This window comes from Adiantum capillus-veneris, chromosome 28, assembly GCF_014529385.1.
Source record: "Adiantum capillus-veneris isolate H3 chromosome 28, ASM1452938v2, whole genome shotgun sequence".
NCBI classification, from domain to species: domain Eukaryota; kingdom Viridiplantae; phylum Streptophyta; class Polypodiopsida; order Polypodiales; family Pteridaceae; genus Adiantum; species Adiantum capillus-veneris.
In genome coordinates, this window is record NC_140958.1 from 10,702,729 (window position 1) to 10,719,134 (window position 16,406).

The window sequence follows — 16,406 nt, forward strand, 5'->3', positions numbered from 1 at the left end:
CCACGATGGTGAAATTTCGTTGAACTGGTGCATGTGGTGACGGTAGAGGTTTCCATACATGGTCTGTTTGCATGAAGGGCATGGCCAAAGATTGGTCCTCTTGTTTGAGCACTAAGGTATTTTCTTGCCAATTTGGTGTGGCTTGATAAGTGTGCATCCACGGCACTCCTAGAATAACTGTTTCCTTAAGATGCTGATCGTCGACCACATGAAACTGATGCGGATAAACTATTCCATCAATGGTGTTTGGTAAATTTATGTGGCCCAAACTGTCTAGAGTGCCTTAGTTTGCTACTTTGAAGCCCATAGTGTTTGGCATATTTTTGAAAGTGGAATAGTTAACAACATTAGCTCTGGACCCAGTGTCCATTGATGCTCGCTCGGTGGTGCCATCGACAAGCTGTAAATTAATGCGTAGATCCATTCGTCCTAACCATGTAGCTGTCATTTTTATGGATGCATCAATGCAGTATCGATAGCATCATTCTGTTGTGATTTTCTCTAAAATTTTGCTTGATCTTTGCGTTTTAATAGTCTAATTTTGGCTTCTTGATGTGCATGTTTCCCGAATGTCATGTGCTTGACTTCTTCACTGAGTTGCTTCATGTATTGTTGCGAGTTCTTCTGGTGTCAACATAAGAAGATATTTCTTTAATCTACAGCCACTCGTCCAATTAGACATCTCCTCGCCTATTGATGTTGCAAGCTTGACGGTGCCACTTTGTGATATTTCATGCATTACAAAAGGCCCCATACCTCGCTTTTTGAGTTTTTTGGAGTGTTGTTTGAGGGTATACATTAATATGTAATCCCCTTTTTGGAACTCCTTGCCAATCATGTGTTGAGTCATGGAAAGCCTTCATTTGGTTTTTTTGAGCATATATCCCAGCTATCGCTCTAAGTCGGGTTTCATCTAATTGTTCCAGGGTGTCTAGTCTCTCCGATAGCTCATGGCCCGTCCATCCTAATTGTGTTTCCACTCTTAAGGTTTTGATTAGGAATTCCAATGATAGGATTGCATTAATCCCAGATACCAAGTTAAATAGAGTCCTGCCGATGGAAGTTTTAAAAGCTACTCTGTAAGTCCATAAAGCTGTGTGTAGCTTTTGATCCCAATCATTTCTTGAGGCACTGACTATTTTGGTGAGTACGATACTTAAGATTTTGTTGGTACTCTCTGCTTGCCCATTAGCTTGCGGATAATAAGGTACTGATTTGTGATGGACCACCATGAATTTGTTAAGGAGGCTTTCAATGATGACGTTTAAAAGGTTTGTTCCCCTATCGATCACTATTTAGATACGTAGTTCATATCTCGTAAAAACTGAGCTATAGTTCTTGCATTGTTTTTTTGGGTCACCTTTTCTTCCGTCCATTTCGTGATGTAGTCTGTTGCTACTATGATGTATTGTGCATGCATCCTATATCCTGGAGGTATGAGGGGACCAATGAAGTCAATGCCCCATTTGGCAAAAGCACGTACGCCATCATTGGCCTCAGTGGCATTTCATCTCTCTGTAGGGGTGGTTTTGTGCGTTGACATTCATCACATCGTTTGACATATGTCTCTGCATCCATAAACAAGGTTAGCCACCATATGCTTGAGTGTAGCACGAGCTTTGCCGTTTTATCAATAGAGAAATGTCCCCCTCGCTGTCGTGAGTATGCTTGATCTAAGATAATGTAATGTTATCTTTCTGTAGCACAAAGCCGTAGTTGTTTGTCCTTTCCCCACCTATATAGTTGATTGGCAATCAACAAGTAGTGTTTGGTCTCTTCTTCTACAGTTTTCATTCTTGCCTTGCCCCATTCCTCTGGGAAGGTCTTGTTTTTCAAGTACTCAACTATGTGAGTAATCCATTTGGATCCTTGTACAACTCAAAACAAGGTGGCTTGTTCCACTGGAGGTTTTGTACAGCTATCGCACAATTTTACATATGTATGGACACTTTGTTCCATGTTTGGCCAGTAAACTCTTAGTCTCTTTAGCCATTGGTCTGTCTGGGTTTCTCCATTGTGAAATCCCTTATTTTGTATATGAGACCCGTTTGAGGTAGTAGGTGGATTCTTCGAGTTGTACACATAGAGCTAAAGTGGCAAAGATTAAAGCTTGGATGCCACCTCAATATCCCATCCTTATCGTGTTTGTACAGTCATCCTGCTAAAAGCTAGATATTTTTTGTTTGATGTATAATTGATGGTTTTCTATCTGTAATGACCCGATTGTGAGTAGAGGAATGACCAAACTTCACTCTATCTCGGTACCATTTCGATGTTAAACAAATACGAACCGGGAAGATCATCATCAACACCCTCATGTGCTTTTCCATGAAACTCAATCAATAGTATAAACCAACAAACAATTCTTCCAATGTTGCAAAGTATATTCACTAGATATAGCAGTGCTTGGTGACTCATGAAGAAAACAAACTTGTTTGCAAGAAGGTAGTGTCTGAATTTTTTGACAGCATATATCATTCCTAGACCTTCTCTTTCTGTAGTAGTGTAGTTTTTTTTGTGTTGTTTAGCTGCCGACTAGAGTAGCAAATGGGAAAATCCATTTCTTCTCTTCTGGCTGGGCTAATATGCATCCGATGGCATAGGCTGATGCATCAACATGAACATGAAAGATTTTGCTCTAGTCAGAGGCTTGCAAAATTGGAACAGAAATTAATTACTACTTCAATTTTTGGAAAGCCTGCTTGCATTCTTCCGTTCATTTGAACTTAGCAATGAGGACATACAACGGCTTAGCTATTACAACATACATGTATATGAAACACCTGTAGTACCCGCAATACCCCATAAATGCCTGCACTTCTTTCATCTTTGTTGGTCTCGGTAGTGCAACAATTATTTGTACCTTCTCTTGATCAGTTGAAATTCCGTTTTTGGACACAATGTGGCCCAAAATTTTACCTTGTCTTTCCATGAAGACACATTTTTACGGATTTAAGCAATATGATACGTTCTACATTTTTCAAAGACTTCCTCAGATGAGTTATGTACTCACTTCTTCGATGAGAGTGAACACAAAGATCATCCATGTAAATCTCCAAAAAATTTCTGAGATATTCCTTGAATGCGTGACTCATTAGTCTTTGAAATGTAGCAGGAGCATTGGTCAAGCCGAAAGGCATTACACTGTAGGCAAATATACCCCTCTGTTGCAAAAGCTATTTATGTTGATCTTCTGCTTTAATTGTTGACTGATTCTAGCCTGAGAACCCATTCAAGAAACTATAGGCCTCTTTCCCTACTACTCTCTCAATAACATGATCCGTTATTGACAGTGGATAGTTATCCCTGATGGTGGCTGTATTTACATGTTTGAGGTTTACACAGACATACAGTTTGCCATTCTTTTTGGGTACTACCACAATAGAGGACACCCAATCCGTGTGTTCAATATCGTAGATAAACTTGGCATCCTTCAGTTTGTCTATCTTTTCCTTAATTTTCTTAGCAAAAGTCTCGTTGTATGTGTAAGGACATTGTCTGTTTGGTCTGGCATCGCTCTTAAAGGGTATCGTGTGTTGACAAATCTCAAGATCAATCCCCTTTAGATCTTTGTATGAGTATGCAAAGACATCTTTGTATTGTCTGAGCATATTGACTAGAAGTCGCCCTGAGGGATTCACTCTATATATAAAACAAGATGCCACTTACGAGCGGACAAGTTTGATAAAATCCCTATATACGACTTGTATTAGGGAATATGAAACCCCCTTTCTATGCTTATACGAAAATTAATGAAGAAAACTATCATACCCCTATCTTAAATATAAAATTTATTGTTCCTCATACACCACAACAAAGTGGCCTTATTGAGAGAAAATGGGGCATTCTAATCCTCGCGATCGTTGTCAAGGGGAATATGCAAAATCTAGAACCTTCAGGTTCAAGCTGTAACATAGTGCACAGAGAAGAGGCCTCGGCAACGCGGATTTGCATATTGGAATACAATTGGATCGTCCCTTATGTGGGTGCATTGTGTTACACCCTGCAGGGCTGCATTCAGTCTGTGCGTTATCCCAAGAAGGGGGTTGCAAGTGATCAATCTGCATTAGGTACATATTTGAATTCAGCAATGTAGAGGTCTTACTCTATCTTGGCTTGCAAGGCTCAGCTTCACTCTCACAATTTACGACAACCATGAGGTCTATTATAGTTGTTCCGAGTAGGAATCGACACATATCAATCGTGAGGGCTCTTTTAGGTGCCTTCGAGAAAGGCTTTTGGAACACGCCCTCACTTGTTCATTGCATTGAGATTATTGCCTGTAGTGGGCTATGACGGAGCCTTTTGAGCTATTTGTGGAGGCTACAAGCTCGAGGGATTTCATGCTCAATCTTTACAATAATCCCAATCTACTGACCTCACACCTAATGCAAATGATGAGGAGGTAGCTCACCAAGAGGCTTGGGAGCGAGTAGCTTGCATGTACAAGGCATTGCACTTGGCAACTGTTCATGGGCATCTGATCATGGGCATGCCAATGCGGTGCGAGTGATCATGTCAAAATTTTTCAAGCAAGCAGCCTGGGCCGAGGACAAGCTCTTGGATCTTGCTAATCATGCTACAAACGAAGGCATTTATAGGAAGAAGTGGGATGAGGACAAGTTGCTATTAGATTTTGATGCTCCTAAAAAAGAACACATTTAGAGGAGAAGTGGTATTTCCTTAAGAGCCACAGATTCACCCCTTCACCTGGCTGTGAGAGATGGCCACTTGGTCGTGGTGGAAGAGATTGTGTGGGCTTGGTAGAGTGGGCAAAGCGGTGGGCTTGTGACATGGTAAAGTAGTATGAAGCCAGTGCTATTCAGCTGCCTACTTCGCATTTGACGGCACATCTAGCATGAAAGCTTGAGAAAAATTTCTTTGCTTTCACAAGAAACCCACATTTCCCATAGATTTCAACCAAAGTTCTGTCCACATAATGGTTTGCTTGCAACATTGCTACTCGTTCAACCTCCCCATGTATCTCTTGACCCTTATTCAAACAAGGAACACAATTGATAACATCAGGCTCAAACAAATTCCTTAAACTCATCAACCCAACAAAGCAAGAATGCCAACTTCCACACAAATTTTGAGACTAGAACAAAGGTTTGAACATTTTAAAGCCCTTAAAGTTCCAAAAGACATGCCTATGATTAGCTTCTTGACTGTAAACTATGACATGCAAAAGAGATAGAGCAATTTCACTTGACTACCCATCCTCCTGAGATTGGCAATCGATCTAGTTGGGATTTCAATTGTCAAGTATTTCAATGCCCTTGGCAAAGTTCCTCAACCTAGACAATGAATAAAGAGCTCTGAGAGAGAGGAAGCTCTATAAGTATCTAGACAATAATGCTCCTAAGTTTAGATATTGTACATAAACTAAAAAACAAGACTTGGTGGGAAAAATCAAACCATAAAAAATGACATGTGATTCATAAATAGATAGACAAACTTTCGAACAATGCTTCATACATTGCACATGACTGCATAACTCAAATTCTACAAATTCCATTCTAGCAGGTTATATTTACATTTACATAATTGCGTACAAAAAGGAAGACTAAAAGGCTCATTGAAACATTTAATGAGCTCATATTGTGGCAGTACAATTTGTGACATAACAAGGTCCTGGAGGCTCTTGTTAAGGTGATGCACATACAAACAAGAGAGTCTACACAGCGAGTAAACTATAGCCTGCAAATATGAAGAATAACCAAGTTTGGTACCGCCCCTGCAGAAGGAACCAAGTGTCATGTGCAAATCCTGATGAGTAAAAATTAACCAACCAGCAGGGATGGTGAAACAAAAGCTAGCATACCAATGTAGATTCTGAAGTAACACAATGTCCCAAAGTTCTATCAAGCTAATCTTCCTACATGAATTGCCACTCCCATTATCTAGTTGGTCCACGCGATGACAACCTGAAGTACTAGAAAACCATGGAGAAAAAAGTGAAAAGACGTCCAAACAAGCACCAACCTGTAGATCTAAAGTAGTGGAGCGCTCAAAACGTATTGCAGCTGCTTGTCCCTATATGTGAGACTCCATTGTTCTTTATCCAGATGCCTGCAATTCCTGCAGCTATCCCTGGATGGGAACCAAAAGCAAAACAAAGACGTTAGACAAAATCTACACCATACAAACCTACTAAAACAAATAGAGACCTCCTACCCTGGTAAAAATACACGCACCTCTACACATCCTGACTAATATAAAAGATACCAAGTAGAACACCTGTAAATAGTAGGCCAACTATTGCCCCACATATGCATCCACAACAAAAAAGCACCTGCTTTGACAACAAAAGAATGAAGACAAGATGGGCTCTACAAGCCCGCACACAAAAACCGCAAAATCAGTCTAGAAAGCTCCACAGGTAGTACAGACCACTACTGGCTCTGGTCATGTGCACACAAGCTTAGAGCCCGCTCTATATGAGAACCCCAAAGTGGGAAGCCCACAGCAACCTGCAAATACCATGCACGCAACACAGTCAGGCTGAAATGCCGTTTAGGCTCTCTATAGCACAGGAAACAAGGCCCCAAGGTGAGCATCACAATCCCAAGTCCAAGATGAATGGCGCCCATGCACAAAAGCTGTCTGTGCACAGGCCCATCGCGATGCTTGCACAATGCAAGCTCCAAACCCTAGCTCGAGAGCATCAGGGGGCAACTTCAGCAGACACACAATGGGCTTGGGGGGCCTCTAGGTGGTTGATCTGGGGTTTCATGGTGCTTTTGTGCTTGGCTCAGGCTGTCCTGCAGGCTTTATGGCTGGAAGGGAGGCTTAAGATAACTTGCACCTTGTCGAGACTCCAAGCTTGAGCTAAACCACCGACATAGCATGAAATCCCCCCTGTAGATTGTCGCTCCTGACCTAACGAACAGAACAGAGAGTGTACATAGAGAGAGAGAGAGAGAGAGAGAGAGAGAGATGGGTGTTGGTCTTAGTGACGAAGAGATGAAAATTATTCTGAATTTAGGAGGGAACTCACCAAAACAGGCCAAAAAATTAGGAGGGAAAATTGAACTTTAGGGTGCCTCAAAGGTAAACACACACTATCGATTCACCGAAGCGTGGGACCAGGCATCATGGGGGTAGGCTTTACCTATAGCTCCGCTCAAGCCACACTTTAATATACTAAAAGCTACTCTAATTGTCACAAAAAGGGACTCGACCTATAACGTCTCTTATTTTAAGTAGTCGGGCCTGAGGTTCAGCCCTTGCCCATGGAGCGTTCCGGTCTGAGGCTATGGCCAAGTCCAGACGAGCCCAACAGCAGAGCAAGCTCCTCTCACCTGCTTCCGTGCTGTTGTTCACAAGAAGCGAAGGCATAACTTCATTTTAAAGTTGCAGATGATGTAGCTTCCATGAGTTGTTTGGGCAATGGAAAGGAGTCCCATAGCAAGGCTTGAGAAACATTTTTTGTGGACCCGGCTTTGGAACCTTTTCACACGCATATGAGCAGGTTTAACTCTAAATTTGAGAGGGATAATCACACTAAAAATCTCATATTATAACTGAAAATTCCATAATTTGAACCGGCTTGAGAACTTCTTGCCCAAATTTGAACCGGCCATTTTTCATCATGAAAAGGCTTTGGATAAAACGAACCTATCTTTTCTCGAGCATTGTCCCATAGATAACAAAGTCCCACCCATAAGGGATCAGTGGTCCACTTTACAAGGCGCCAGCAAAGGAGTAATCTTGACTCCTTTGGATAAAACGAACCTATCTTTGGATAAAACGAACCTATCTTTTCTCGAGGATTGTCCCATAGATAACAAAGTCCCACCCATAAGGGATCAGTGGTCCACTTTACAAGGCGCCAGCAAAGGAGTAATCTTGACTCTCTATGGATGGGTTTAGACTAGGTGGCGGAAGACGACTCCCTTTTCATATGCCACCTAAAGCCTCGCTCACAAGAGGTGGAGGCAGGAAGATGAAGATTATTTTTGCACAGTTTGTGGTCAATGAGTTGTGGCATGTTGGTAGAGCTCTATGCGCACAGCCTCAAGATGAGGTTTCCAAGTGCAAGATCCACAAGTGCCTCTGAAAAGTGAGCGGCAATGCCTTTCTTCCGGCGGGGGTCGCCAATGTTTGTGTGGGTCCAGAAACTCACAGTTTCCTTTTGGGCCAATAGGCAACCACCACACTCAAGCCATGCCCCTTTTCATTTGTCTTCCATCGAGTCGTTTGAACCCGCGTGAGGTCGAATTGGGTTTGTGAACTAGGAGTAAAATGTGCACATCGTGGCTATTATTGCGGCTATTGTGAGTTGCATGTCAAGTGAATGTGAACTCAATAGACATTATGAAAAGTGTTTCATGGTTGAATTGAGTGCTCATGTGCATTGAAAATTTTGTGAGTGTATGTGATGCCCATGTGGACTAAATGTGGACTCACTCGACATTGTGAGCTATGTGTCAATGAGTGAACTAAGAACCCAGTCCCACCCGGTGGTTGGAGGGGTTACAGGGTTTTGTCTTCTCATGCACAGACTGCACTCTCATGCAGTCACACTTTCAAGCGCGAATTGCAAGACCACCGGCTACAGGTTATAGAACCAAAATGCTTTGTGTATACAAAATTATGACATCTTGAAGAACACATCATACAAATAAGAACTATGTGACATAAAACCAAGTGTGTGCTAGAAGATGGTGGGTCAAAAGTGTTTCATGTGAGAACAAGGCCGAATAGCCCGGATTTGATTTGGAGATCAAGCTGAATTTGATCAGGCTTCAATCACATCGACCCAGCATGGAGCTAATACAACCAAATTAGCTCCACTTATGCATATTTACGGGTTTTGAAAATCAAGAATGTTTGACAACTTGATGTTATAATTCAAAAAGTTGGATTTTTTCGGTTTGAAACTAGTGCTTGCATTGTGGGTCTTGAGATTGGGGGGCTGGTCGGGTCCAATTTGGGCTCATATTTAACGAGTTAGGGACATGTTATGGGCATTTGGGTATATGATCTTTAGACAGGATTTGTGTATGTTTGGGATGAGGTTTTTTCTCGGGGTCTTGCTTTGGCACACGGGTTTTGGGTCTTTGGACCTCTGTAGCAAAGCCTTTGGAAGTTTTGAAAATTTGGCTTTAGGCCTTTGTGCACTATAAGGGTGTCGAAAATGACGATATTGGTGGAATTCGCTTGAAGATTGGCCACTAAAATGGGCTTTTTGCCACAAATAGGGCGCCAAATAATAGGTTTGATCAAGTAATTGGGATTTGGGACCAATGAATGGCCATCCATCATACCAAGAGAGAGATAGAGTCTTGGGAAGGATTAAGGATGTCTAGGCTCTTGGGAAGTTCTCTCGTCGATAGTTGAAGAACCTACTTTGTTTTGCTATTTGCTTTGTTGTTTTCCTCTCTCTCTCTCTCTCTCTCTCTCTCTCTCTCTCTCTCTCTCTCTCTCTCTCTCTCTCTCTCTCTCTCTCTCTCTCTCTCGGAGAAGATAAGAAGAAGAATTGAAATCTCTTACAGTTTTTTGAGTGTTGCGGTGCTCTCTTGTGATCTTGAACAGGAGGATTGGGGGTTATTTAGGATCTTTTGGGATGTCTTTAGAGGACATGTTCTTACTCTTGTGGGAGGAGTGTAAGAACCAGGGATGCTAGACCATAGGATCCTCCTCCCAACCCCCCATTATATAAGTGGGTCCTAGCCCCTTGCCCTAGATGGATCCCCTGTCCACATTGTCTAGCCCCTGGCCGTAGTCCGTGACCACCCTAGTCCTTAGGTTTGGGCCTTGACCCTAAGGAACCCTTGTCCTGACATTACTCCCCCCTTAAGGAAGAATTTTGGTCCTCAAAAACACGTGATAATATCTGCGTAAGAACACTGATATTTTCTTTATTGACGTCCCATTCGTGGGCCAGTTGTCCATATGACTCATACTTGGTGCAGTGAGAGGAGGTTCAATGAAACCAAGAGCAGCATCTTGATTCTCACCATTGTTGTCCTGTTGCAACCACTTGTATCTAAATGGGAACTCAATTTACAACTCACTTGGGTACTTTAAAGGAGTAATCGGAAAAATGAAAGAAAACCTTGGCGTAACTTTCCATGCAGTTTTGAGCCAGATTTCCTACTCGTGTGAGTATCTTGAAAAGCTCATAGCTACTAAGGGATAGAATAGGGAGTGTCCTCATGTCAAACTTCTGAATAGTTTGGAACACAAAGAACAACATGTTCATCCCTACTGACTTGCCAACATACTTTGTCAGCACACCTAGTAAGTCCTTGACTTATGAAACTATTAGAACAATATCCAACCCCACCACAACAGGTGTTCAAAGTGTAAAATCTTACTTAAGCAAACCCTATAAGATTCTAGTCCAACCTACTTTAAACCTAGTTGGTTGTCTCCACTCCATATCAAATATATGACTGGATACTCAATGATTGAGTCATAGTTTGTCGATAGTCGTGGAAGACTGTCTGTAAGTGGTTGGGGAAAAGCACTTCACTCTTATTGCTGCTACTCATCCCGTGTTGGATGGGCAGCTTACAAGTATTTTTTGCTAAAGGATTTGCTAAGAGCATACGTTAGCACAACGCATTTTTGAATAGGGAGATGTGTTGTGCTAACGTATTCTCTTAGCAGATCCTTTAGCAAAAAATACTTGTAAGCTGCCCATCCAACACGGGATGAATAGAAGAAGTAAGAGTGAGGTGCTTTTCCCCAACCACTTACAGACAGTCTTCCATGACTGTCGATAAACTATGACTTAATCATTGAGTATATAGCCATATATTTGATATGGAGTGGAGACAACGAACTAGGTTGAAAGGGGGTTGGACTGGAGAATCTCATAGGGTTTAGACCATCCAACCACAGACACCCATCCTGAGCGAGTACCTTGTATGGCAGGGTGTAAACTCATAAATAATATTGCCGTAGAGATTGTACTTGTAGTACAGACAAGGTGTAGAAAGAATAAAGTCTATGAATTTGCATGCCACTCCAAATAAATCAGTGTTAAACACTAGAGCCCATAACACTTAGTGTGCATGCATTTACCACAAACTTATTCAAACCGCAATTCCATGACGATACTTTCCACGGTGCATTCGGAAAAGACTGGTGACAAAAGTTGGACCATAACAGAATGTGACAAACCAGTCACACATAGGTACCAACTATGAGACATTCTCATGAACGTAGCATATTTGGCTATATGCAGAAACAAACCTTTGTTAAGGTGGTTTCACAGCACTTGTAATCGGAACAAGTTTGTACTTAGTACCCGATAATTTCTAGCCATTGAAATTGTTACTGATACGGTGTGCTCCAAATGGTCGAATAAACGAATGCAACCAGCACGTAGGGACTTTGTCGCGACACATCATTAGGATTTAGGCACTAGTGTCAGTCCCAAAGACTCATATTCACCACATGTGAAATATGTCTCAAAAGAGGATGGCAGAGAAAGCGACATCCATCAAGCGCAAATTGTACTTGTGTGTGGAGGAAACTAGAAACACTCCGCGACGCGAGTGAGAGGGACCCTTATTATCATTGCTCCACACTGGCTAAACCAAACTCCTTGAGTTCCTAGACCATGTTTTATCCCATGTGACAACATGTGCCAAATCGAACTCGACAAGTAGGTTCATAATAGCATAATGTATAGTGGACACTATGGCCCAAAATACTTTCTTCCAACATGCCCTTGGCATGGTCTGAAATATTCAAGCATATTTAAATGACTTGAAAAAAGAAAACCCAAGAAATGCATACTAAAAACTGGAATAACACCAAATCAATAGTTGCGTACCAGGAGATTCAACTGAATATTCACTTACCCATATTCAAATACAGAGGAGCACGTCGTCCACCTGTTGAAAAACAAGAAACATTGCACTTGAAACCCTGGGTGTTGCCATTGCAATCCAAACTTGTTGATTAGAATCTACGTAGTCAAACCCCTTGGTAAGATCCTTTGTAGAAACTGCTCAACTAGCAGGTAACAGTAACCAACATAGTCAACCATGTACAAAATGATTGGAATCAACTTGAGAAGTTGAATTCGTCTGCTACCACATGGTATATTGCGGACTTCTTTCCTTGAAAGTATAACAAGAATAGATCAAACTGTGATCCTCCATGACTAGGGGGTAATTTAGGAATCACCCGTCGGGTCTTACCCCAAAACTGTGCTTCCATAGACACTCCTAGTGCTATAGAGAGAGCAGGAGATCCACACAAGTAAAATGCCTAGCTCTTACGGACAGCCATGTTGTCTCAAGTGATTGTTGGATCCATACACCGTGGTATAGATCTGCCTATGCGAGTGTAAGTTCATTCAAAACTCAGCTCCATCGTCGCACCAAAACATGTAGTGCATATGAAATACCCATATGTAATGGCAAGACTCTTACTTGGCCATTAACATCGATGAGGAGTTCCCTGGGTAGGTCTGTTCAAGCTGGAGAACAATCTCCCAAGGAATGCCAACATGTGGGTCTTACCCGAGATCTGACAATGACTCGTAGCCAGTGTGTGTGTGGCTGATAGCCGTATGGAAATTAGTGTTCAAATGAGTGAATCGATGAAGACTAAACTAAATGGCTTCTTGCCCAATTTCTAGCTGAGTTAGAGCACCTTGGCTTAGGCTGACTCCCAAACAAAACATGTTCAAAAGATTCTTTAAAAGTTTTCATTATTATGCGAGAGAAATAAGAAAGAGAGAGAAGGAGAGCATGCTAGGCTGAGTAACTTTCCTTAAGTTTCTAGAGTGTGTACCCAAGCTGTGTGCTCTTACGCATCTTATGCCTAACTTGCAATTTATCCTATAAACAAGCCACAATTTGCTGGTATGACTCTCTCATCGAGAGAGGTAACAAAAAACACAAAACACATTTTGACCCATCGATCTTGTAGGGGTCGTGATTGTATGAGGGTGACTTAAGTAGGACACTTTGCCTGTGAGAGAAGTCCTAGATTGAGGTGCCATCTGGTGTTGTTGTGTGGTGACAGCAACCAAAAATCATGTGCAACAATCTATCACTTATCTTGTCCTTGACAGAGTTGCGAGTGCGATAGTAGAATCGTACTTTATACCACCTGGGTAGCATGCCTTGCATACGAAAGTGGAATCTCATGGCCACCGTAACAGTCATAAACGTAAAAGCTAACACCAGAGTGCCTTGCACTGAATCACCCTAATGTACTGATCTTGTATGCATCTGATAATGTTGTCAGTTGATTGTATAAGCCGAGATTATGAAGCAGGTCGTACCGAAAATGATTATATCAGAAAGAAATTGGGACATAATACTACCCAATTCAAAAAATGGACAATACTTTGAAAAGCCACATGTACTTATGAAGACATATAACTAATGTGCCCTACACCAAAACTGGATTATATGTCAAATCACAATCTAATTCATCATGCTTACGTTGTTACGTTGTCAGACATGTGGACACTGCTTTTCTTGATGCGTTCCTAAGCAAATAAAGCATAATTTTTTACTTTTTGCACGTCAAAAGTCGGATTGTAATAGTCGCTTCCTGACCACGTTAATCATGACCACATCTGTTCCTACAGCCAAATTATCTTGTGCATGTTGGACCTCTTTGGTCATAACTGGTGGGTAGACAATCTCTTGGGTTTTTGGCAAGTTAGAAGTTGATTTTGGTAGCAAATTATAAATTATTCGTGTGAGATTTTCCACTTGTGTAGCCAATATTTGGACCTGTACAGCTAGCTTGCAAAATTGGGCCTCAAAAGTTCTTCAGCGTGTCGCGTGACAAACTCCCTGGCATCTGGCAAGCTACTATCATCCTCCAAAATATCAAACACGTTCTGAGGAGGAGGTGTAGATACTCATGGAGAGAAAGATAGACTGCCTGGGTATGCATCATCCATCCCTGTTCCCACGTGGTAGTAGGTACCCTCTGTGAGAGTATCCGGCCACGTGGCATCCACAGGTGGAACAGACTCCAAGTATTCAAAGTCAAACATGTGTTGATCATCAGTTTTCACAGTCATGGCGAAAACATGGTGTGCAAACAAAAGCGAAAACAATACCTTGGAGTATAGAAATGCGCGTAGCCGTACCAAACGCAAAAACTCGTAGCAGAGGCTGGTGATTAGCCATGCTAATTACACCTGCAGTCATAAAGAAGGTGAACTCCAAATCGCCGATGAAATTGAAGGTGTTGAAAAATTAGAGAGTCCCAAATAACTTGCTCGCATCGTGTGCAGTGCAGCGAGTTGCAAGTCGTCGAATGTAGACTTGATGAATGATCTTGCAAACGTTTGTCGGAAATTTTTGATCCAAAAGTTTTGGTTTTTAAACCCTGATTTGGAACGAGCTCATAGCAGTTTGCGATAATTAAGTGGATAATTATGCCTTCAATTGAACCGAATGCCGAATTCGAAGCCAGAATGTAAAATCCCAAGCAATCGTGAAATCAACAATTAACTTGCAGCCGAGGACGCACTTGAAGACACCGATCAATTCATAGTGGCCAACAACTGGGTTTGCATCTTATGTAGTCGCCAAATCTGTTGAAATTTTTTGACTAATTTGTGAGTTTTTGAAACTTCAAAATCTCGTTTTCAGCCGGCTCTGAATACTGAGTTATTCTTGATAAACAAGAATCTGTGCTCGTTTGCCTTCCATTGGATCAAGAGAACTGAGGGGAGGCTTGCCACCCAAAATAGCATATACAGAGGCTCTTGCAATGGCCACTAGGGTTGGCCAAGTGTGTATGGCCAATCCCTAAGTGGTGGAAAAAAAAAATTTGATGGGCTATTGCTGCAGACTTTTGACGACAGCGCGAGGGAGAAGAATCAGGGAAAGGTGGGCTATGGCGGGGCTGTTGAGGCCGAGCCAAGCATGAAAAAGCTATGGCTTGTGCTATCGCTCCCAATGAGCCCGGAGTGCTCCCGTTTCCTCTTGCTCAGAAAAGCTCCTGCCCCTGAGTTGGGAGTGCCTGCATGCGTCCGGCTTCGGACTTCTTCCTCCGCGACCTTGCTTGGTTGCATGCAACATGCAAAAAGCTAGAAACATGCTTTTCTTTCTATTCTTGGCCTAAAGCTCTGATAGCAGTGTAAGAACCAGGGATGCTAGACCATAGGATCCTCCTCCCAACCCCCCAGTATATAGCCGGACTCCTAGCCCCTTGCCCTAGACGGATCCCCTGTCCACAGTGTTTAGCCCGACCCTTGGCCGTAGTTCATGACCACCCTAGTCCTTAGGTTTGGGCCTTGCCCCTGTGGAACCCTTGTCCTGACATTAAGGCCCCTTAAGGAAGAATTTTTGTCCTCAAAAACACGTGGTAATATCTGCGTAAGAACACTGATGTTTTCTTTATTGACATCCCATTCGTGGGCCAGTTGTCCATATGACTCATACTTGGTGCAGTGAGAGGAGGTTCAATGAAACCAAGAGCAGCATCTTGAATTTCAACATTGTTGTCCTGTTGCAACCACTTGTATCTAAATGGGAACTCCATTTACAACTCACTTGAGTTCTTTAAAGGAGTAATCGAAAAAATGAAAGAAAACCTTGGCGTAACTTTCCATGCAGTTTTGTGAGCCAGATTTCCTACTCTCGTGAGTATCTTGAAAAGCTCATAGCTACTGAGGGATAGAATAGGGAGTGTCCTCATGTCAGACTTCTGAATAGTTTGGAACACAAAGAACTACATGTTCATCCCTAATGAAGGTTACTTGCCAACATATTTTGTCAGCCCACCTAGTAAGTCCTTGACTTATGAAACTATTAAAACAATATCCAACCCCACCACAACAGGTGTTCAAAGTTTGAAAACCTTACTTAAGCAAACCTAATGAGATTCTCCAGTCCAATTTGCCTTCAACCTAGTTGGTTGTCTCCACTCCATATCAAATATATGGTTGGATAATGATTGAGTCATTTCTCTCCCTATTTAGAAATGCGTTGTGCTAATGTATGCTCTTAGCAGATTCTTTAGCAAAAAATACTTGTAAGCTGCCCATCCAACACGAGATGAATAGCAACAGTAACAGTGAGGTGCTTTTCCCCAACCACTTACAGACAGTCTTCCATGACTGTCGATAAACTATGACTCAATCATTGAGTATCCAGCCATATATTTGATATGGAGTGGAGACAACCAACTAGGTTGAAAGCGGGTTGGACTGGAGAATCTCATAGGGTTTAGACCATCAAACCACAGACACCCATCCTGAGTCAGTACCTTGTATGGCACGGTGTAAACTCATAATAAAGTTGCAGTAGAGATTGTACTTGTAGTACAGACAAGGTGCAGAAAGAATAAAGTCCATGAATTTGCATGCCACTCCAAATAAATCAGTGTTAAACACTAGAGCCCATAACACCTAGTGTGCATTCTTTTAACACAAACTTATTCAAACCACAATTCCATGACGA

General features: G+C 42.1%; 1 protein-coding gene across 6 annotated transcripts; it reads right to left on the reverse strand.

Annotated features, from left to right (window-relative positions):
- Nucleotides 1-4,218: 4,218 nt before the first annotated feature.
- On the reverse strand, nt 4,219-6,994 carry LOC147420048 (uncharacterized). Of its 6 annotated transcripts, XM_086505021.1 has the most exons (6): nt 6,198-6,994; nt 6,050-6,093; nt 5,986-5,993; nt 5,825-5,878; nt 5,684-5,737; nt 4,219-5,042 (listed from the first exon to the last, which is right to left on the reverse strand). In XM_086505021.1, exons 1-6 carry the CDS (start codon nt 6,205-6,207, stop codon nt 4,823-4,825), a joined length of 390 nt encoding a protein of 129 aa, XP_086361147.1. In that variant the 5' UTR covers nt 6,208-6,994; the 3' UTR covers nt 4,219-4,822. The 6 variants fall into 6 exon arrangements, 1 of the variants encoding a protein (XP_086361147.1); XR_015187035.1 differs by lacking the exon at nt 4,219-5,042 and having other exon boundaries at nt 5,576-5,737; nt 5,825-5,903; nt 5,986-6,093; nt 6,809-6,994; XR_015187034.1 differs by lacking the exon at nt 4,219-5,042 and having other exon boundaries at nt 5,576-5,737; nt 5,986-6,093; nt 6,241-6,994.
- Nucleotides 6,995-16,406: the final 9,412 nt, after the last annotated feature.